Genomic DNA, 25,323 nt, shown 5'->3' with positions numbered 1-25,323 from the left:
AACCCCTCCCAACAAAAGTTTCTGTGTGTACGCCTGGTGTGCATTTCCGCATTACAGCATAAAACCCACTCAATATAGTAAATGATTGTATTATTATTATTATTATTATTATTATTATTATTATTATTATTATTATTATTATTATTATTATTATTATTATTATTATTATTATTATTATTATTTTAACGTCACGCTGTAACTACAAATGTCTCAACCTTGCTATGTGCACGTAAACTAAACCAAAATTACTATTGAGTATTTCTTTCTTTAATGAATTTATTTGTTTATTTATATCTTTTATCTATTTTTTAGGTAATAATGAACTGCTATCGCAGTCGTTTCAACTCAACTGGGCATGGATTTCTCTTGAGACAGAGTTTTATCCAATCAACGAGACAGACCATTACCTTAATATTACGCTTAAAAGAAGAGGATATCTCGGAGAAACGTCTTTCGTCAGTGAGTAATATTAATTTATTTTACTTTTTTTTTAAGTTACTTTTCTTGTAAGTAAAAACTTATTAAACGTTGTTTTCCTTTCTGTACACGATCCAAAAACTTGGAAAATGAAACAAATACAAGATGCAAAAAAAATTAAAAAACAGAAAAATAGGGTTTAACTATACGTGATACCCAATATATGGTAGAAAGAAAGGTATAAAAACTAAACTCAATATGCGTGTGACTTGAATTCATTTGTTTGTGACGAAAGCATGAATAATAGTCCCTGCTTTCTTCAGCACCAGGAAAGCTATCCTTCTGATCCTCCAGCGAAAACAAAAGCTCCAATATATACTAATTTTTATTTTCAGTGGAGTCAAGCTTCATGCAATCTATACACTACATGAACAAATGAGAAAAAATGAAGTAATGGTTGTTTCTTTCAACGCTAGATGTCAATGTCATATTTCTTTTCAATGCACATTTCATAATTAGATATCAGTGCCACATTTCTTTCATAGCTAGGTATCTGCGTCATATTTCTTGTAACGTTAGGTGTCTTTGCCATATTTCTTTTACCGCTAGATATCTTAGCCATATTTCTTTCAAAGCTATATGTCTGCCATATTTGTTTCTAACATCAATATAGCATTTGTTGTAAAGAATTTCCTTTCACCGAAGTCGACATTCTAACTGCTTTTTCGATTGATACTACAGGATGACCCAATAAAACTACACAATATTTTAAAGGATAAAAAATGTATTAGAGATAGAAAATTATTTATTCAGAAAATATATAATGGTATTGAAAGCACTTTGTAATTGGGTTATGATTAAATTAGTAGCGGTAATTTTGTTTCTTTACACAATGACTTAAGTAGAAATGTGTTTTTTCACTACACAAAACAACAGCATCTTCTGGAATATTTTGCATGATGTTCTTACATGACTGTTGACATCTTAAAAAATCTACTGGTTCAAGTTCTTGGACAATCATAGTTTTATAAGGGTGAAAGTGCAGATAATGAAATTCCTCTTATACTTTCTCAAAGAAACCCAACAGCAGCAACACACTTCGTTGCAAAACATTTTGGGAATTTCAAAACAGTCTGTCTCACAGCCTCAATACTCTCAGACGTATGAACAGTCTTAGGGTGGCCAGATGATTTATCTTTTCAGCCCTGGACTCGTTACCCAGAAGTCGCACTCATTCGATCTTAGGCTCACATTATGATTTGGAACTCGCGCTCACTCAACCTCACTCTCACTTCCACGAAGTCACAAAATTCACGCAATGTAGCTTGACGTTCGGTATATATTTAAAAGTATGAATATATTTTCTGAACGATACTATCTATGCAAACTGATAAACAGTCTAGAGAAGTTTGTATATAGTCATTATTCATCATACATGCAGCACAAACAACGCTCACAATTGGTTTGCTTAACGAATTCTGAAGAATACTGTAAACATTTTTCTTACTTTTATTTGCTGCCTCCATAGTTGAAGTTTGTAATCAGTAGCATCATTTCAGATTTGGCTTGGGGGAGCAAGACCCCTTGATATAAGTAAAATTTCGCGTTTTTCACTGATTTACTACTATTCTATTGATAAAATCTATATAACTTTCAAAATCAGGGGGCAATTGCCCCTCCCTGCCCCCCCTTAATGACGCCCCTATTTGTAATATCATTACACAAACCTACCACTTTCAGTTTTGTACTCCTGTAATGTCTGAAGAATATGTGGACACAGTGTCAGACGTTTCACCACACTCATCCTGAAAATCGAGAACATTAACTTGCACTCCAATCGCAGAACGAAAGTAGCGAACCAACAATTGAAACAGTTTCGTAGACTTATGATTTAAAGAATTTGTATATTCCAAGGGTCTTTTTGCACTTCTGAAATCACGTAAGGCCTAATGGCATTTATTACGAGAGCTTCAGATTTTGATCTTGCATACCAATACTGAGGTTCGAAATATTTCTTGATGAGCTTAGAACCACAGTCCTTTTGAACGAAATGACTTATGAATCACTGTGTGAAATGCAAAATATGCTTCTGCTGCCGCGAGTATTTGTTTCGTCTGTCCGAAATCCTTACATCGAAAACAATGTAGAAACAATTACACTGGAAGTCAGGGGCTCCCAAAGAAAATTTTCGAGGGGGGCATCTCTATGGTTGTTATATTACATCTGGTATTTCTGATATTTAATATATATGGTTTGCTACATTGTGTATACATTTTGTGAGCCAGGGGTTCACCGGGCCTCACCCTCCCTCCCTTTCGGGCGTCCATGCTGGAAGTGGCTGCACTGACCGCTGATTTATTTTTTTTTTTTTAATTTTTTACTTATTATTTATTTAGTAAGTTAGTTTCTAGATGACGTTCTATTCAGATTTTCCGCTGTTTGGCAATGGAAAACTGAGTTGAACATTTTTCACAATATACATCGTCATCTGTCTCTCCTCTCTTAATAAATGAGTAGAGTGATTGTAATTCTGAATTTAGAACACATTTCCGTCTTGGGAATATCTCGAAAAAAAAAAAAGATAGTCACAATTAAATTATAAAGAATTCTCGCAGCCTGTACCTTGCCCTCTCTGTTTATACCAATGTAATTAGACAAATAACACTACTGAAGGAAGCGAAAATACTCCGCACTGCAAGTCGCAAATGGGCGAGTCAAATTTGTTTGTATTATGTAGTATAATCAAGTCATTTCATTCGTATTATAATTAATTAGACACGTAATTATTTGTAATTTATTTTTATGAACGTACAGTGGAACTTCATGTAGGGCTAAAGACTTATTACTTTTTAAAAATCTATTTTCGGAGCATGGGATTATTTTAAGGAATGAGGGAAAATTTAGACCGGCGAGGGGAACTTCCACTTAACTTGGTTAGAATCACTGCTGTATTTTTTATAGTTTGAAATAAACTTTTCCTGCGTTACTTACATCTCAACAATGCTTCTCAGTAAAAACAATGTATTGCAAAATAACGATTTATTGATTGTTTTCCTTTCCTAATAATCTTTTGAGGAGTTGAAAAACACAGTGGTTTATCATTAAAAGAAAAGTGTGAGATTCGAATTGTTGTGAATAAAGAATGAAATATTAAAGTGTTACAAAAAAAAATTAAATCAGGACATTTTAAAATAGGACATTTCTCGATTTTCTAAATGTGCCTTTGCAACTCGCGGGACAGTTCTTTGAAAAACAATACTGTACTGCAAAAATCAATGCGTTTGGTCACTCTACTATACGAAGATAAAATGTAGGGCTTTGTAACACACACACACCACTATTATACAATGAAAAAAAAATAATATTTTAAAAATTATCGACAATTAGAACTAGGAATGCAATGGATATACCCGATTGCAATGAAATGAGCTGAGCGAGCTTAAACTACGTAATCATGACTTTTTCCCCATGTTAAGTCTATGGAAGCGTTTTTCGGTGATTATTCCTCGATGGTACATCGGATTTTTGATTTCGACCTATGTTCTCACTCAGCACGACATACTCTATCAGCGTGCTAAGTTTGGTTGAGATCGGCCAAACGGTCTAGGAGGAAGCGTTTTTCGGTGATTATTCCTCGATGGTACATCGGATTTTTTATTTCGACCTATGTTGTCACTCAGCACGACATACTCTATCAGCGTGCTAAGTTTGGTTGAGATCGGCCAAACGGTCTAGGAGGAAGCGTTTTTCGGTGATTATTCCTCGATGGTACATCGGATTTTTGATTTCGACCTATGTTGTCACTCAGCACAACATACTCTATCAGCGTGCTAAGTTTGGTTCAGATCGGCCAAACGGTCTAGGAGGAGTTCGCGGACAACCAAACGGCTAACCCGAGTATAAGAGCTTCGCTTCGCTCAGCTCAACTAGGAATGAAATGTATATACCCGATTGCAATGAAATGAGCTGAGCGAGCTTAAACTACGTAATCAGGAAGCGTTTTTCGGTGATTATTCCTCGATGGTACATCGGATTTTTGATTTCGACCTATGTTGTCACTCAGCACGACATACTCTATCAGCGTGCTAAGTTTGGTTGAGATCGGCCAAACGGTCTAGGAGTAAGCGTTTCTCGGTGATTATTCCTCGATGGTACATCGGATTTTTGATTTCGACCTATGTTGTCACTCAGCACAACATACTCTATCAGCGTCCTAAGTTTGGTTGAGATCGGCCAAACGGTCTAGGAGGAAGCGTTTTCCGGTGATTATTCCTCGATGGTACATCGGATTTTTGATTTCGACCTATGTTGTCACTCAGCACGACATACTCTATCAGCGTGCTAAGTTTGGTTGAGATCGGCCAAACGGTCTAGGAGGAGTTCGCGGACAACCAAACGGCTAACCCGAGTATAAGAGCTTCGCTTCGCTCAGCTCAATTATCGTATTTTAGGCTAAAACTAGTTAAAGCTTCTGCTGACAATAGTGAAAATGATTGTATTTTAGGCTAAAACTAGTTAAAGTTTATGCTGCAACGGTGAAAATAATCATATTTTAGATTAAAACTAGTTAAAGCTTCTGTTGACAACGATGAGTGATCGCATTTTAAGTTAAAACTAGTTAAATCTGCTGCTGATAACAGTGAAAATGATCGTATTTTAGGTTAAAACGAGTTAAATATTCTGCTGATAACAGTAAAAATGATCGTATTTTAGGTTAAAACTAGTTAAAGCTTCTGCTGACAACACTGATAATGATCGTATTTTAGGTTAAAACTAGTTAAATCTTCTGCTGATAACAGTGAAAAAGATCGTATTTTAGGCTAAAACGAGTTAAAGCTTCTTCTGCAACAGTGAAAATGATCATATTTTAGGTTAAAACTATACATTGTTCGGCGTAAGCTCTAAACTGTGATAAACAAAGCCACGTGAAACTAAATCTCGCTGATTTGCTGTTGTCCTACCGACGCCTGTACTCCTCCGCAAAATAGTCCATGTGATTGCATTATTACTTTTACTGTGAAGCTTCATATAAAACTGCTATATTATTATAAATGACAAACATACAGTATAATACGGGTTATCTAATAAAACTATAATCGAGTGTGGTTAATGAAACAATAGAAATAAACACTAAGCATGCGCAGTAATTATGGCGCCAACTCAACTGTGGATGGATGTTCTGCTTGTCAAGTCTGAAAGATGACTGGCATGAATCCCGATTCCGCGAGTGTTGTGGTGAAACACCAACAAGGCAAACCTTTACTCACTAAGCAACAATTGTTTACGAGCGAAATTCAAATGCTTTTTATTTTTTAATCTTTCGAGTTTCTTTCTTTCTTTTCTGTTGTTGTAAGTATCTGGACAACACGAGGCAGTATTGTCAAAATACACGTGTATAATTTGCTCCCTCCCGTGGGGGTGATACATCACTAGCCAATCATATTTGTGACAAGCGGAAGGATACAAATATTTTGTTTATCGGAGTTTAGAGCTTACGCTGAACAATGTTTAGTTAAAGCTTCTGTTGACAACGATGAGTGATCGCATTTTAAATTAAAACTAGTTAAATCTTCTGCTGATAACAGTAGAAATGATCGTATTTTAGGTTAAAACTAGTTAAAGCTTCTGCTGACAACAGTAAAAATGATCGTATTTTAGGCTAAAACTAGTTAAAGCTTTCTGACAATGGTATCCTAATTATTGTTATTTATTCCAGCAATTGAACCAGAAAATGGGACCGCAATCAAGGGAAAGGACTTCTCTGCTTTTTACGCCCGTCAGGTACAGTTCAACCCTGGGCAAAGTGAAGCATCATGGCGGTTGAAGATTATTGATAATCATAAGTTTGAAAAAGAGAAAGAATTCTTGCTGAAAATTAAAGATCCTGTCATGGCTGCTTTGGAATATCCTGATGACGCTGATGTGGTTATCACGGATCCAGAAGATGGTAAATATGTAGTTCAAAGCAGTGACGTATGAAGAAAGTGTCCTGGTTTTAGCTTTCCCCCTCCCTTTAATATGTAATAATATTATGGAAGATTATGACATTTATCATATTAAGATTGAAAGAAATTAACTTGGGACCTTCCCCCTTGATGAAATTCTGTATACGCCACTGGCTTAGAGTTACAATTCTTAATCCTCTCGTGAGATGGCATTACATATACCTTCTTCATTTCTAGAGGTACTTACTGAAGAATATTAATATATGGAGTGTTCAGAGCACAAGGGAATCAATTCCAATTACCAAGTTGTGAGAAAAAGACACAAAAGTATATGGAAAAGATAACATTGCTTTTTGCATTATAAAAATTATTAACAATACCGGACATGAACTTTTTACGCTTTGAAAGAAACTTCATAAGGAGACCATAGAGAGGAAATGTGTCCAAAAAGACCAATAATGGACTCGATTCCCTTGTGTACTGAACGTATTATATCAGTTCTATGGCGCCATATCACTAATGTGATGATCCATTCAATGTTGCCAAAAAGCTGATATAAAAAAACTAGGGATAGGCACGAGCGAGTTCGAGCGACTTTACATTGAAACTCGACTCGACTTGAAACAGACATCTTTGAGCTCGACTCGAGAACTCGGCTCGAAAAATCATCCAACTCGACTCGAAACTCGGCTCGAATTTGACTCGAGTTTCGAGCCAAATGCTGTATGTAGTTTCAAGTACTTTCTTCAAGTATCCTACATAGACAATATAATTATAATCAATACTACTACTACTACTATAACATTATTATTATTATTATTATTATTATTATTATTATTATTATTATTATTATTATTATTATTATTATTATTATTATTATTATTATTATTATTATAACAACGTGTATAAACAAGAAAGATAGGTGGTTTGTATCTGAATACTAAAAACTAGTTGACTGTGGCCTCGGTAGTCGTGAAGTCTAGGAGGCAAGTACATCGTTCACGAGGTTCTGGGTTTGAGTTCCGGAGGAGCAAGTATCCGGGCTCGAACCAAAAATCGTTAAAAGTTAGAGAGCGCCGGCCACACATGTTCAAAACTGCTTGGTCCGGGTTTAGGGTTCTCAACGGCTCGAGCGGCTCGGCTCACAGCTCATTCCCTATCGAACCGAGCCAACAGCTCACCCACCCAAACCGACACGAGCCGAAATAAACCGAGCTGATGGCTCACTCAAACCGAGTCGGCTCGAGACGATGACTCACCTGAGCCGAGTCGGTGCCTCATCTCAACCAAGCCGGCTCTATCTATTTGCTTAGTTGAACCGAGCTAAGCCGGTTAACATCCTTACACGGATTGGTCTTCTGCTTCGGCGTAAAACTTTCACCGTGCAGGTCTCAGTCTTGGTGGTGAGAACTACAGTATATAGTTATGTTAGTTTTCACGTCATTTGAGGCTGTCTCGTTATAAAAATCCATTGTCGTCTTGTTAATCAAGACGAGGTGAGATGCGAGCAGTGTCTCACCTCGTGATCAACAGTAAAAATATTCCACATTACTGCTTACATTTCTCATAGCTTTCGCTTTCCAGTATAATCAGGCAATGATTTGAAAACGAATTAAAACGAACTAAACGAGCGAGCCATTTTTCAAACTCGACTCGACTCGAAACTCGACCTCAAAACAGTGACTCGGCTCGGAACTCGACTCAAGAAAATTATCTTTGACTCGACTCGAATTCGCTTCGAGTTTCGAGTAACTCGACTCGTGCCCATCCCTAAAAAAGAAACGTTAAATGGGAGATGAAATGACTCCAATTTTGCGTGAAAAATCGCAATATATATATATATATATATAATCCTATATTTCTCTCTGTGTGTATACATAACAAAACCGTATAAGTAAAAACGTAATTCAATGAATCATACGTAACCAACAGTGATATGTCATTTATATTACAGTTCATTAACAACAATTTCACTTTTAGTACATTTTTATTTTATTTTATAATCAATTTCCCTTCAACGGAATCAAATATGAGTTTTGAAAAACGCACAAAAGTGTAAGTGTATAAAGATTAAAATATACATTTTTTACCCAATGCTTCTACAAATAATTATAATCAATTTGCTATCAGTAATATTGTATTATTTGTTCCTCTAAACGGAAGCTCTGTAAACGAAAGAGCATTGAGGGTTGAAATTGGTCTTCGTTAGAGGGCAAGTTGTAACAGGAATCAAAGTGGGATTCTGGAGATTTGGTCACATGATGTGCACCTGCCAGCTTATTCATATATTTGTTTATGCTGTAATCGAATCCCCTAGATTTAGCCACTTTTCCCTCAAATTGGCAACAATGCATCAAGTAGCTTTTTGGCCTTTTTTTCTCCTGGAAGGGCGGACAGACAGGCAGACACATAGGATAGGTTTGAGTTGATTTTAACGTCCCTTTTAGCAGCGAGGCTATATGAGACGTGGACCTACTGATTAACGTGGAATCCGAACCACATGAGCTCCCACCGGGAATCGACACATGGATAGGATAAATACATAAATGAGTTATGGTAAATCAAACTTCCTAGTAATTGATCTTAATATGAATTATCGCCAAGTTGTTGCTGGTCCTTACGAGATATAAACTTTATGATACTAATGTCTTTACGCAATTTTTGTGTGTAGTACCATTTAAAGCCTGTGACAAACATCTAGGCATTTCAGCTAAACAAATAAAACGCAAGCTCTGGCGCCATGTTGCCAAGTGGTAGAGGGGTGTGGCTATGGTTATGCAGACAAACTATAGCGCGATTAAGTGACAGGAGATACACGTGGATGTGTACAAAATAAACGTGGCAATACCGCTGACCTCTCATTTGCTAGCAGCACTTAAAGGGAACTTGGAGCGCCGCCTTCAAATGCCAAGATGTTTGTCACGCCGTTTAATACTCTAATTATGTATTTTAAGCCTAATATATCGTAAACTGATATAACTACTTTTCTATAAGGCACTTGTTTACTGGAAATGGACATTTATTTATTTATTTATTTATTTATTAGAAAATGGAAGACATTATAATTTTTGTTTTGTTTTATTTATTTATTTTTAATATTTCAGAGGCTACAGTATTTATCCCGGACGCCGTTTATGAAGTAGAAGAAGATGTTGGCGAGTTACTGGTTCCAGTGCATAGAAAAGGGGACCTATCAAACGAAATGATGGTGCAGTGCCTTACAGAAAGTGGTGAGAAAACTAAAAATAAATATATGTGTGAATAGTTTTTAAGAAAAGGGTTAGAATAAAGTGAAACTTTTTAGTAATTTCTCGATTAAGCCTGGGTGCACGGTAGCTCAGTGCTAGAGCGCTCACCTCTGGTGCGTGGAGTCTCTGACTCGATCCCTGGATAAGTACGAGAGTCACTATTTATATTTTGAGCCTTGGCAACAATGATTGTAGTTAGGCGCCATTTTTTGTTTGCATAGAAATCTTTGGCATTGTTGACCATAACATAATTCAAATGCTTTGTCAATAGCTTTATTTGTGTTGTTTACGTTGACTTGAAAATTGCGTGACAACAGAAAAATGGAATTAACTCGTGAAAATTTTCGTGGGATGATTTATTACGATTTTCGACGCGAATTATCAAGGCAAGGCATCGATCACCTTACTTCCACATTTGGCGATGAAGCCCCATTCTTTGCCATTGTGAAACGCTGGTATAACGATTTTACTCGTATCCGCTCACTGACGAAATTCGCGAATGTCATCCAAAATCAGTTCTTATTCAAGAAAACATTAATGCTGTGCAAAACCTAATACTGCAAGATCGTCATGTAACATATTGTGAGATTGAGGCAACTCTACGCATTAGTTTCATCAGCATATATAAAATATTGCATGATCATTTATCTGTGTGAAAGGTTTGTTCTCGTTGGATCCCACATAATTTGACAAAAACTCAAAAAGAAGCTCGCGTCGATTGATGCACACAAATGCTCAATAAATACAATGGCGGTGCTTCAAAATACGTAGATTGTAACAGGTGATAAGTCATGGATATATGCATATGAGCCGGAACGTAAACAGCAGTCGACTGTATGGTATTTCAAGATGAACCAAATCCAACAAAATTTGTTTGCGCTCGAAGCTAATCGAAACAAATGGTCGCCTTTTCTTTCCCGGAAAAACTGGTCATGTGGCAACTGTGCCTTTAGAGGAACGTAGGACGGTCAACTCTGAATGGTACACAACAATTTGTTTGCCGGAAGTCTTCGGTCAAATGCGGAAAACAAACAAGCGCCATCGGATCATTCTTCATCAAAACAATGCGAGCTCTCACACATCTCATCTAACAACCGACTATTTGAACACTCAAAAAATCGAACTGATAGGTCATCCGTCGTACAGTCCTGATTTGGCACTCAATGACTTCTTCTTGTTCCCGAATGTCAAGAATGAATTGCGTGGACAACGATTTTCGTCGGCGGAAGCAGCCGTTGATGCGTTCAAAAATTATATTATGGTGGTGTCTCAAGAAGACTGAAAAAATGCTTTGACAAATAGTTCGAATGAATGCAAAAGTGTATTGATCATAAAAGAAAATGTTTCGAAAAACAATAAATCAATTTTCAATGACAAATTACAGTTTCATCATTGTTAGGCTAAAAATATAAATAGTGGCCCTTAAGTTTTTTGGTGGACATCGTGTCCGTAGGTTTTCTAAGGGAACTCCCATTTCCTCTTACATTATCATTCCACCAATTCTTCCATTATTATTTACTTGCCTTGATCATAATGTCTCCCTTAGCCTAAAGGGCATAATCGTGGGACGTTAAACTAAAAGATTTTCGATTAAGCCCTCCAGTCTAAATGGAATGAATGATTAATTAAAATTAATGATTTGGAAAGAATTTGTGAAAAGAAAAATCAGTACGAGAATAACGAAAAATGTTGTTCATCACAAACTCACATAGACTAGGATGGAACCAAGAACTCACCGAGATGAGAGCTACCAACCTCTTTAAATCAACTAGAAATATCGATTACTTTTTCGCATACATTTGTTTCGAATTCTGGATGTAAAATTACTACTTCCGGTTCGAATCTTAATCTTCATGTAACAGAAATTGTAAGAGATAGTAAGAAATGACTTTTTGATACGGATTCAGCGTAACAAAGAGCTCTTTCTCTGATCTTATTCCTGTATTACAGTGCAACTGGAAGTTGTAGATCTACGACAAGTTTCAAAATTGAGTTGAGATAATTTGGAAGTCTTTTCACAATGTCAACTGAAACATACGTTTGAATCAAATTCATCGAATTGGTGATGTGGCAATTTTGTTAGCTATTGCTTGAATGTTGAATTATGGTAGTTGAAAATACGTTTCTTTCTTTTAACTTGCACACAGTTTTAAGTAATAATGAAATGGTAATTATTTCCAGCTTAGTCTTTTAGCTGCTGTAACAAAGAGTGTCCAAATTCCTTTTTCTGCATGGCTACTACCAGCTATTTGTTATTTTTTAAAATTTTTTTACTATTTTTCTTTGTTTTCTTATGTTCATATATTCAAATAGCTTATATTAAAAGCATAGTACTGAAGATACTAAGAAATAAATTCTCTGGATATTTGGCACTCCCTGAGCAGAAGTACTCTTTTTTTTCACCTCGAAAAGGTAATATTGTATACTAAGAGGGTGTATATTAACTAGGGATGGGCAAAACCGGTTTATATAAAAACCGGAAACCGAACTCGAAAAACCGGCATTTCGGTTTTCTCCAAAACCGGTTTCGGTTTTCTTTAAAAACGGTTTGATTTTTCACCGAAACCGGTTTCGGTTTTCTCTAAAACCGGTTCGGTTTTCATTTAACTTTTAGAAACTTTTGGAAAACACATAAAACTGTTTCTGTGGAAACGGAATCTGTTTCCGGAGAACAACGAAAAACTATTCTGGTCAGAAATAGAACAAATTTTGGAAAAAAACGGAACCGGTTTTGAAGAAAACCGAATCCGGTGAAAAACCGAACCGGTTTTGGAGAAAACTGAAACCGGTTTTTCTAAAAACCGAACACCGAAAAACTTTTTTTTTCCCACCACTATTATTAACACTTGGGAGATGTTAACGGTCTAATCCGCTAAAGATAGAAGTTAGCAGCAGCTTCTTGAATATTCACATCTCCTTAGTTGGGGAGAATAAAGTCCCAGTAATATCATTAACAGTGAAATGCCTCTTTTTGGCTTCAACTAACAAATAGGGGTTCAGGTCGAAACAGTGCAATTATCTGCTTCCTATTTGAGATAAGTTGATGACAATACCTTTTGGATTCAACCCAAATATTATATTTAACTATTACCTCTCGCTGTATTGTTTAGTCTGCTCATGTTAAGGATCCTTGGTTTCATTCGTGGTAAAGTCCTAAAAGGGGAATTATTAAGAATGTTAGTCTGACGAGGGACCATGATAATGTGTTGGTGCTGTTAATAGTAATTGTTATTGGTAAGAGAAGGGCAATTTCGACGTCAAAAATGAGGATGATTACCGCAATGAGAAAGAATCGTAAGGAGATAGGAATTCGAATTCCTCGAATTCGAATGATTTAGGATCGAAACCACATTCGAAGGGAGAGCTTTTTTCTCGATCGTTAATGGTTTTCTTTGAGAGGAGAGTTGAGATAGCTATGACAATGAAGCAAATAGTAAAGTTAATGGAGCAGTCGTTAAAATCGTATTTATTTGCCTATTTCATTTGAATGATCTTTTTGATTGGAAGTCAAATATACTTTTATATATTAAATAGGCTAACCTTCTCATCAATAAATAGAAATATAAAGGAATAACCATACTACGTCTACCAGCGGCTTCAAATCCGAAGTGGTGTGTGGGAGAGAAGTGTGATAGAAGATAACGTAGTAAGCAGGTAGCTAAGAACGTGGAACCAATGATGACATGTAGACCGTGAAAACTTATTCTCATAAAGAATGTTGAATTCAACAAAGAGTTTCCTTAATCTACTCATCTTATTCATATAAAACTGTTCTTGTAGACTCTGATGAAAAATATAACAAAATAAATGTTCAAAATACAAGATATCTATATCTATCTTTGTACAGATAAAAAGAGATATAGATATAGATATAGATATAGATATAGATATAGATATAGATATAGATATAGATATAGATATAGATATAGATACAGACAGTGGCGTAAGTAATTTTACTGCGCTCTGGATCGACCGATCATCGATTTACTCATACCTCCCACCCCCTTATATTTTTCCTAAGTTAAGTTATCACTACATACTTAATATGAATTATGTTCATAGGAAAAAAACTTTCATTTAGCAGCTAGCTAGACAAATAATGCAGTGACGATTGCCCGGGTATCGCCCAGTGGGGATCCAAAAAGGAGGCGCGGGGCTCGCACGCCCCTCCATGAGGAGTAAAATATATAAATTAGTCCCTAATGAAGCGCTTGTTCAAAGGCTGTGGGGAAAAAAAGTTTTAAAATTTCTCTCAAAAGGAAAATTCTGAGTGTGTTTTTCACTCAGTGCAGATAGTGTATGTGTTTCCAGTTAATGGTAATCCTGGATTCTCTCGTGTTGGACAACATGGCTTTCCTCAATGCCTCCTCCAGAAGGGCGGAAAATCGTATTATGAAGCACTGCAGTCCACATTTTTAATTAACGAACCAAATATCGAAAAATGTCTCAAGTTTATTTTTTCAGACCTCCCTCCCCCCTCAAAAATTCCTGGATCCGCCCCCGGTATTGGCTGTTGCCAATTAACTGCTAATAATCATTGCGTACCTTTAGAAATGTTTTCAAACGTTCGTTGCATAAGAAACAGTTTTCCGTTGTTTTTTTTTTTTTTCCTGCAACCTTTTACTGTTCGCCCTGAAGCAACTGCTCCACTCGATGCATTGTAGTTACGCCACTGGATACAGATATAAAGTAGATAAATGACAATATTTATTATTATCAATGTTTTCAATTAAGATATACCGTATATTCTATTCTATTTACAGGGAGTGCAGTAGGAACCATTCCCACATCTGTGCAGTCCTATTCTGACTATATTTCGCGACCAGACACGCCCTCTAGTTTGATACTTTTCGATCGCAACCAGGAGATAGCTGTGTGTCGTGTTGTTATTATAGATGATTCTCTGTATGAAACCGAAGAGAAATTCAAAGTGTATTTGACGCAACCAGTTGGAGGACGACTGGGAAAACATTCAAAAACTGAAATCATTCTAGTCTCAGACTCAGATGATGGTGAGTATATTTACATTATACAATATACGGGTAAATAAAATTTAAAAAATAATAAATATTATGAAAAGAAGGTCAACTGTATAAAATTGGCCACAACTATATCTAGGCTACTTTACATAATAATACACTGAGCACGGCTATGCGATAAAAATATATAAAAACACAAACACATATCAGTTTCAACACACTAATTGTGTCTTCATCAGACTTCCCCTCCTTCTCTGCGTGGAAGTGGAAGCCTGATGAAGACACAATGATTGTGTTGAAACTGTTACGTGTTTGGGTTTTTATTTATTTTTTATCACATAGCCTTGCTCAGTGAGCTGTTGTATTTAGTTTGACAATATTGATACAGAGCGTGATGGAATAGTTATTGGCTACTTTATGAATATAATTATCTCTATTATTGGTAAAGTGTGTATCATTATTAAATACGCCGAGTTGTGTGAGAAAATTAACCTATGGGTATCTAGTTCTCTAATTCGGGTTATGTATTAACATGATTTATGAATAAGATGGTATCATTATTTATCAACTCATTCAAGGAATAAGCTATAATCTTGTTTTTTTTTTTAAAAAAAAAAAAAACTAGCCACCTATCCCTCTTGGAAAAGTCCTGCACTCTTATCTACAGTTGGAATTAAACTAATGCCGATTTTCTCTGGCCAATGAGGCCTTTATTAAGAGCCGAAAAATTAGAATATCCTATATACCGTTACCAGAATATAGATGGGTGGCCAAGATTTTTTGAACAAGACTGTACATTCATTCCCTACACTTATGAATTGTCTTTGGTGGATGGGTCAAGCTTTATCACTTCCGGTGACAGCGAAAGTGCAAGGTTCGGAAAGTTGTAGATTTTGTTTCAAACAATATGGCTACGTGAAGAAAGCATAGGCCAGTATACAATTCAGGTTTATTTTTATGTAATACAATTCCTTACCTGGCTTACCTTTGACATATTACTTCCTTGTTTCGGAAATTTAGACAAAATATAATTCTCTATTATAATGTATATTATAATGTTTACTAGCTGAAATGCTAATTCTTCAAAAGGAGAGACATCTTTATGGAAAGTGTTTGAACACCTCCCCCTTCTTAGGATACGCACGCAGTAGGAAGCGGGCTGACTCAAATGACATTGGGTGTGCCACTATTAATCTTAGCGATTCCAGAAACTATGGATTGGATGCTAATGTCGGTCCGTTTTCAAGATCATCTTTACGTGCCACTCCTTTTCACCCGACCTCTCACCCTCATCCTACTTGGAGATGAAGTTAAACCTGTCCCTATTCACCTCAGAGATCCCCGAAAACTATGGATTGGACATTAATATTGTCGTTTTTCTATTTTTATATGTCACCCTCTTTCAATTCCCACCCTTCATCCCTTCTCACTTTCCATGCCTATGCTTAAACGGCATCACAAGTGTTACTATTCATCTCAGAGACCCCAAAAACTATGGATTGGACACTAATGTCAGTCGTTTTAGATTATTTTTACATATCTCCTCCTAGAGGACAGTAGGGTTGTTTCGGTAAAAATAATGAGATAGAAACCTAAGTTAGGCTTAAAATCATCAAAAATCATTGCAGCGATCTAGGAGAAGTTGACTGCCAAACACCGTTATATCATGTTCTTTATTTATATATTCTAGCTAGGTCAACACAAAATACAGGGTGGCGCGGAGCCGCTGACACATTTTGAAGTTGAATACTGCGTGGGCACGATAACTTGGAGTGGGTAACGAGTGGGAGATTGGAAAAGATTAGGATACCATTTTATATGGGAATACCATAACAGTTACCATGGATATCGTTGGAGTGTTGAACAATGTATTTTCTGTGTTTGTATTTATTACGAAACGAGGTTAATCATTAATGTGCAGTGATTGTTTAGACATATCATTGTCACCTGACATTACGCTAAAGGTTCATTCTAACTGTTGCAGTGTTCTTATGAAATGGCATCCTATCCACTTCTATCCCCTAGCCGCAATCCACTGCAAGCTTTCGCGCCTGCGTAATATTCAACTTTGAAATGTGCCCGTCGGCTGCGCGCCACCCTGTATAACCATTGTAAGTTCCATGTTCTTTATTTATATATTCTACCACTTTTATAACACTTTTCTGTGGAAGCCACTTGAAACAAATAATGCCGGAATGTTGTATTTAACTTACTCAAAGATACTTGCGCATATAATCTTCAGACACTATCTGTGGTCTTCTATTATTATTATTATTATTATTATTATTATTATTATTATTATTATTATTATTATTATTATTATTTAAGATAAGATGGGAAAGAAGTGAGAAAATTTACAGAGAAAATTTATAAAAATAATACCGAATTGAGGAGAAAATATATAATTAAAAGCAAGATTTTGTTTATAATGGCGTCTTGTACGTAAATATAAGTAAAAGTAATTAAAGAAAATAGAATATATTTTTAATGTAAGCTACTGAAATAGCTGTCTTATAAGTAAACTCAAAAAGTAACCGTAAATCTACTGTCTTGTTGTGCTTTTAAACCGTAACGTTCGGTAAACCAAATGATTTTTTTTATGAATATATATTTCAGCTTTACATAGTTAGACAGGTAATAGCCTTGTCCTACAATGTTATACTTCACTGTATAGAACTGTTTGTGAGATACTATCTCAAGTAATAAAAGTCAACTTAAACTTCCTTTTAGCTTGACTAGTCTTGATTACCTGCCTCACTGGTTTGAAATAAAACGGCATCGGAAGTGTCACTGTTCATCTCAGCGATCCCGAAAACTATACATTCGATACTAATATCGATCATTTTCGATCATTTTTAAATATCTCCCCCTCCCTCTCCCCTAACTTGTACCGTCAAAATGAAATGATAAAAACCATTCCAGGCCTGAATCTCATTTATGTTGAAAATTTGATTGAGATCGGTGGGGTGGTTCAAGAGTTATTAAGACACAAACGTTGTCACTTTCATTTTTATGTTATTATATATTTATGTATATTTATATCTCCCTCCCCCCTAAGTTATATCGTCAAAGTGAAATGATAATAACCATCCAAGGCCCGGCTGGTACCGAATTGATTCCGAAACGGACGAGTTGACTCCCATTAACTGACAGTAGATTTACCCCTAGTGTACGAGTTGATTCCCATCTGATGAGTGCGTATTTGCCCTTAGCGTACGAGTTGATTCCCGTACCGTGCTATTCCGATTTCACATACTGTACAGATTCACGTACGCCAACCACATCTTGGCTGCTTGTGAAGTTGTAGTTAAGAAAACTATCCTAAATAATTCCAACTTTCAACTTTTGAATAACTCACTTGACAGATGCAAGTTGCAATATAAATTTGAGAAATTTTATACAGTGATTAAACTACAGAAAAAGAAGAAAATTGCTTTTGACTCACTATTTCCGCTACTTGGAAAATGCTGGAGTAAATATGTCAACTTCATTTGCATCACTCAGCACACCACTTAAATATTTTCAATCACTGAACTCAGCCATTCACTAAACACAGTCAGGAAACACAATTACTAGCAAAGATGTCGCGCACTACCTATTAAGAAGCACTAGTTAACATGCTTTACACATTTGTATTATTTTTTTTTTTTTTTACTCTCATAATTTACGTGCTAAGTTGCAACTGTCAAGCATAAGTAATGGAGTTATGTACATGGGAGAAACTTCTAGCAGAGTTTCCGAAGATATTCATAACGGGTAATGGTAGACTTTGTTAGTTTAATCCTTTCTTCTTCTATACAGTTCTGTTTGTCCCAAATTTTTTTGGGAGTGGTCTTGTTTTCGCTTCTCATTTTAACATAAGTTTCAGTCTGAACACCCTTCAATGTTTCTATCAAGTGGAAAATATTTGGATGGGGAGAGCAAAATTGAGTGTTCAATTTAGAGTGGAATGCTTCGCAACAGCTAGTAGTATGTTCAGAACTACTATTAAAGTCGACCCACATTATGGGTGAGAAGTCGCTGTTTGCGAGAATATACGTCTCAAGTAAATAATAAAAAATCATCCAGTTCTTCATGTGTAGGTTTGCGGGACATTAGATGTTCTACGAAGCAGTCTTCAATTTGATTTTGTGGGAGAAGAGGCAGTCGAAACAAGGTTTTAAGAAGTGCTCCTAGTCCAGAGTCTTTTGATTTAAAATCATTTAACAGTCCCAAGGATTGAATTTTTCTCCACCATGACTGACCGAGACGGAATCTGCAGCCCTTTATAGTCATTTGGTGCCAAAGGTAAGCAATCGCTTGGTGGATTGCGTTCTCAAAGTCTACGTATATAATGTCTGGATTGGTGATATTTTTTATTAAGCACAAAGCTTCCTTACCAGAGGTTTTGTTTGGGAGGAAAACAAAATACCAACGGAAACTAGTTTTTTTATTTCCACTCCGAATTATATATATTTGGTCGAACAGCTTAGGGCAGCAACTGAAAGTCCCATCTACATATAAAGTTTTCGAATTCTTAAGAAAATTCAAATTACTTTCACACGAGGAACCAACAATATTCTTTTCTGAGTCGTTCACAAGCAAAAAGTTTTCGCCCCTGTTTGTGTTGAAAAAACTTTTCTCTAGGGCTTCGTGCAGCTCTTTTGAGTTATTAGGCAACTTTGGAAGCTTGTGTGAGCGAGCAGCATTAATATTTTTCCTTATTCGAACTAAATCACGCGTTGTGAATGTGTCGATTTCACTATTAGCTAACTCGATGCGTATAAGTTTCGACGGACGCTCACAAAAATTTTCCTCCGTCTTCCTTTTGACTGAATTACTAAGTCTTTGCCGGTTTAATGTACCAGAGTTACCTTTTTCATGATTATGATCTAATTGCGAGCGAACAACACAATTTAAAGAGTTTAGGATTACAAAACACTTACATGTTCTTTTCGTACATTTATATCTTTCAACCCCACCGACGAGACACATATGGAAACAAAATTTGTGACCATGTATCACCAACAGTTGCTTGCCCTTTTCACTTGGCATCAGTTCAAATTCCATCGCTGGCACACAATGAACTGGTTTCTCGGAAGTGAGTAGCGACACCTGCAGGAACTGTGTGAAAGCAGCCCAGGAATCAACACGGATGTTATCGTTAGACAAACTTGTCGAATGCGGGAATCAATTTGTACACTACCAAAACCCCAAGGGACGCAAAACGGCAGCAGCGCAAGGCCCAAACTTCATTTATGTGGCAAATTTGATCGAGATCAGTCTCATGGTTCTAGAGTTATTAAGTTTAATTATTTTTATATATAACCCCTCTCCTTTTATATATATATATATATATATATATATATATATATATATATATATATATATATATATATATATATATATATATATATATATATATATTGATGGTAAGGACACAATAGAGTTGAATAATGTCACTTGACACAGAATATAAATCGAAAGAGCTAGAAAAGACAACAACTCAGGACTTATTTTACCAGCATTTGCATGGTTTAGCTAACTAGTCTTAATCTTAGAAGTCATTGCTTAGAAGCTAAGTCGGAAAGTAATGAGATTCATTATCTCTTGTTTGCAGAATTTGGTATACACGACGGTGAATTGGAAAGTTCTTGGCCTGACCTACAAAATTAGAAAATATTTGGATAACTTATGTTTTATTTTTCCACATAATCCCCTTGACCAAGATATATTCACGCCATCTCTCTGGTAACGCTTCTATACTCTTTTTTAAAATTGATTCCTTTAGCCCTGTATAAACATCTCAGTACAGGACTGCATCCGAAGAAAATCGCTGACCCCCCCAAAACCTTTTTCAGGTTTCTAGGCAAGTGAAAGTTCGAGGGGTCCAGATTAGGCGAATAGGGCGGCTGATGCCACAGTTCGAACTCATAGTAATGAATTTCTGCCATGGATGCAAAGGACGTGTGAACGCGCACATTGTCCTGGTGATTTTCTCCATGTCACAAATTCCCGTCACTTTCGCCAACTTAATGCTTATAAACTCCTCACCTAAAACAACGGAGAAATGAAATTTTACACAGTGACTACCAATTAATATAGCTAGGCAGCAATGTATACAAACATAAAATAATTTCTTCCTTTCTAGACAGGTCACGAACTTTCCAATTCACCCTCGTATTTCCAATTCATTTGCGTTGATAATTCGTCTAATATGACTTACTGACTTCAGCTTAAATAAATAGAATGAAGGTATACCTGATCATCGTTAGAATGGTTCATAACACAGAAATTTAACTACAATAAAATGGATCAATTTTCATTCTCAAGATGTTTTAAGGAAAGAATGGGTTATAACTGTCGTAACTATCCGACTTTCTGTCAAGAGATTTCACCTTCTAAGTGAAGTTCCAATCGACTCCGATCGCGCTTTTATTGAACATCACCAGAATGCAGTACTCACAGTTTACATTTATGAAACAATAACTATAGATATATATACAGGGTGTTTCAAAACAACACCGACAACGTTTGGGAGGTGACTCCTGACACCTAGATAAGACAAAAAGTATAGACCAATATGGCTGCACAAATGCTTCCCTTCAGAGTTATAGGCTGCCGAAAACATGAAAGAATTAATATGTGCCATATCCAAATATCCATGTTTCAGAATCTTGTGGTACTTTCGCAACAATATTTATAGAGGTAGTTGGTGAGTACTTCAAATTATATGCTCGTAGCCAAACTGCCTCTATAAAAATTGTTGCGTGAGTACCTTTATAATAAAATAATAAAGTAGAAAATAATTAAAAAAACTCTGATTTTCAATAAAATTATATATTTACTATTTGATATTTTCGAAATTTCTAGTCAACTCCTTCTTAAGGCAGAAGAGGAACTATTCCATTTTCATTAAAAAGGTACCAGTACGCCGTATGTATATATGTTAATATATATGTATGTATCAACTATAATTTAGAATTTAATGGTGAGAGAGATTGGTACTTACAGGCAGTGCTTTATTCCAGCCTTCTCGGTTCTGTAGGAGAATCTATAGCTCTAGGGAAAAGACAATGTTTATCACGTACATGTTACACTTATATTTTCAAAATTTGGGGGAGAAATTCTAGAACTTGGGCGGAACTATCTCTTCTAACATATCTTAATAAAACACTGCTTATAAGATATTATTGTTACATACTCTGAATTGGTAATATGCATATTTCAAGCATAACAAAATAGTGATTAACTCTAATTCTCACGATGGAGGTATTCACACATTGATAACGATAAGTGTTGTTTTTGTTCCAGTTCCCTTCTTATATTTTGGTGATTCTGCCTATCATGTGGACGAGAGCAGTGGATACGTAGAAATAATGATTTGGAGATCAGGAACAGATTTGAGTAAACCAGCAGGAGTCACTGTATTATCAAAACCTTCCAATCCTGTATCAGCTGAGGGTAAGTTTATTATCTTATTTGGAGCTAGAAATGTAGCGTAACTTCAAAATAAGATTAAAATAATGAAAATATGAAGCAAGTATAATTCACGTTTACGTAATATACTTATTTTACACTAAACTAACTAACTCATTGTATGTCCTATGGAACCCGGAAATTCAATGCCGCGTTCACAAAAGCTCTCCACTGACTTCTATCCTTAGCCAACTGGATGCAGTTTCTACTCTGTATTCCTATCTCTGCGAGATCCATCTTAATATTGTCCTCCCATCTGCGTCTAGGTCTCTCTAATGATTATTTTCCTATTGGACTTCCACTTAAAACTTTGAAAACGTTCTTACTTTCTTCCATTCTGGTTATATGACTTGCCCACCTGAACCTCCTAGATTTGATGACCCTAACAATGTTTAGTAAACGGTATAAATTTCGTTATTGCTCGTTATGAAATTTCCGCCATTCCGCATTCCCGTTTCTCTTGAGTCCGAATATTCGTCTCAGGATCTTGTTCTCAAATACTTTCAGTCTACGTTCTTCCCTCAGAGTAAGTGGCTATGCTTTGCAACCATACAGAACAACAGGCATGATTATCGTTTTATATGTTTTAAGCTTGAAATTCCTCGACAGGATTCGCAACGACAAAAGATTTTGAACTGAGTAATAACATGAATTCCCTGCTTTTAGTCGACATTTAATTTCTTCGTGAATATGGTTTTCATCTGTTAATATTGATCCTAGGTATTTGAAAGTATCCACTTTGTCGAAAGTATTATTTGATATTTTAACGCATTCATAATTTGCCGTATTACGATCCCGACGAACTTCCATATATTTAGTTTTCTCTGCGTTTACTTCTAAACCGATGTCCGTGCAAGCGTTTAATAAGACCTTTGCATTTATTTCTATTGTTCTTCTATCATGTCCTATTAAATTTACATCATCAGTATACACCATAACCCGGTGAATATCATTCAACTTTAGGCCCTGGTTGCTACTAACCCGAGAAAATACAAAATGTTTAAAAACACCAATTTATATTCAAATGAAGATACAAGATAGCAATAATACTGAAATAATAGCTTAGATAATTTTTAGGTCGTTTATAATCATCTTGCCTGATCTTACACACAAAGATCTGATCGAGGTATTTCTATGATATGGAACAGGTGCTTATGTAACAAAAATTTTATCTGCTTTTAAATTGCAAACTTGGTACTTGTTTAACAGAAAATAAATCTTTAATTTAACGTCGCTTGGTTATGTCCATTAGTCAAAAGGAGACGGATGATTCATAAAACTTAATGATAATGAAAGAATTGTGGAAGAAGACTATGTGAGGAAACGGGAGAACCTCGAGAAAACCCCGGATACAATATTGTTCATTACAAACTTACTTGGCCTGGGATCGAGCTAGGAACCAGAGGAGAACGCTTTACCACTAAGCCATCGTACTAAGTGACTCAGAGAGGTCTATTTTGCATCATCACTGCTTTTCCGCTTCAACACACGCCTCCGCTTTACTCCGCCTAACGTACTACAGGCGATCACCTGACACATCAATAACAACACAACGACCAGGTGTTACAGACGAATCGTTAATTTACCATCTCACACATCTTACATGTTGCAAACTACATATTTTTCCGTTATTTTGATAACTATCTATATATCGTCAAACAAAATTAAGTGAGATAGGGTAATAGAGAAGGAAAGGATTGTTTAAATATTCTTTCAGTTGCTTTGCTCTGCTTATAATTATAATCTAAATAGCATTTAAGCATTAGCATACTTACACTTCTGGATTAGAATGAAAGGGGCAGCAAGAAAGGTAGGTGAAACAATTAGAGCTAAACTATGCCATATATATCGGATGTTCTAAAATGGCGGCCACGGAATACAGAGCATTATTCTACACATAATGTAAAAAATAAAGCAAAAAATAAAAAATAAAATAATAAAAAATAAATATTCCGGGTCCTCGTCTGGAGACTCGAATTGCACTCTGTGACAACTTCGCAGATAAAGAACCTCAGAGAAGATATGCCAATCCATCAAACAGTTACATCGATTCTCTTCAGATGGCAGTTAAAGTCGATAGACTTGACGGTGTCATCACTTATCAGCGTAACAATCGGTGTAACTTCTTGATGAATTCGAGGAGCAATGCTTATGGTTCCAAGTTAATCTGCGACGTTGCCACATAGTGAAATTTTGATTCCTCATAGCAGCTGAAGGCGGCCTCGGAAAGTATATCATTATATAGCACTTTCGGTTTATTTTGACCTGAAAAATAGCGCTCTGTTGTCCGTAGACGCCACTTTTAGAATACCCTATATATATATATATATATATATATATATATATATATATATATATATATATATAGATAGATAGATAGATAGATAGATAGATAGATAGATAGATAGATAGATAGATAGATAGATAGATATAGATATAGATATAGATATAGATATAGATATATATTAAACAGTAGAGGAAACTCTGCTTAACAGTAAGTGTTTCGATCAATATGTTTTTGTAGGATATCGAGACATTAGCATTAATCTGCTGGCTTTAGTATGTCATTCAAATATTACTTTATTTTATTCAAGTTCTTGTATATGTGTGTGGGACATCTCGTCTCTAACGCTGATTTATATTTCTAAAATTTATAATTCCCAAGTTTTTCCATTATCTGGAGTATTAAGGTAAAAAAATACGTTAAATCATGAATATATTAAGGATTTCAAAAATGAAGGGGAAATCTCTCTACAAGAAATACTTTATTAATGAGAGAAATACAATTTGGGAGTTTATTATTGGAAAAGTGACAACAGTTATTCGACAATTATATATATATATCTTTATCATCAGTGTCCAATATACTTATACGTTTAGTTTTTTTTATTTATTTCTTCTTGTTTGCTTCTACATTCCTTTCTGCTATTTTATTAAGGATTTTTTTTTCAGCGGGACATGACTACGCAGGAATTGGGATAAATTTGGATTTTGCTCCAGGTGTAACAATGCAAACGTTTCGAGTGACCATCCTTGATGATTTGGGTCAACCGCATTTGGAAGGAGCTGAGACATTTGATCTTGTTCTTCGAATGCCTGTGAATGCTGTGCTAGGGGAACCGCAGCAAGTGACTGTGACGATCAACGATTCAATATCCGATTGTAAGCTATTATATTCTAACTTAAATATAATAACAGTTTGAGATGTTGTACATGGACAAAAGTTATTTTAATAGAGAAACTTTAGAAATAACATATTATATCATGGTAAATGGC

The 25,323-nt window shown here is 35.7% G+C and overlaps 1 protein-coding gene across 1 annotated transcript in view; it reads left to right on the top strand.

Moving 5' to 3' along the window:
- LOC145662393 (FRAS1-related extracellular matrix protein 2-like) overlaps nt 1–25,323 on the top strand; it is a 311,481-nt gene that overhangs the window by 230,828 nt on the left and 55,330 nt on the right. The window contains exons 3-8 of the mRNA XM_081727922.1: nt 313–459; nt 6,134–6,364; nt 9,467–9,592; nt 14,374–14,622; nt 21,883–22,032; nt 25,000–25,209. Coding sequence (XP_081584048.1) covers nt 313–459; nt 6,134–6,364; nt 9,467–9,592; nt 14,374–14,622; nt 21,883–22,032; nt 25,000–25,209 — 1,113 coding nt within the window. The remainder of the gene's footprint in view (nt 1–312; nt 460–6,133; nt 6,365–9,466; nt 9,593–14,373; nt 14,623–21,882; nt 22,033–24,999; nt 25,210–25,323) is intronic.

The sequence above is a fragment of the Thermobia domestica genome, chromosome 10 (assembly GCF_964235325.1).
Source record: "Thermobia domestica chromosome 10, izTheDome1.hap1.1, whole genome shotgun sequence".
Classification (NCBI taxonomy): domain Eukaryota; kingdom Metazoa; phylum Arthropoda; class Insecta; order Zygentoma; family Lepismatidae; genus Thermobia; species Thermobia domestica.
The sequence above is the reverse complement of the archived record's forward strand: the minus strand, read 5'-3'. Positions and strand labels throughout refer to the sequence as shown.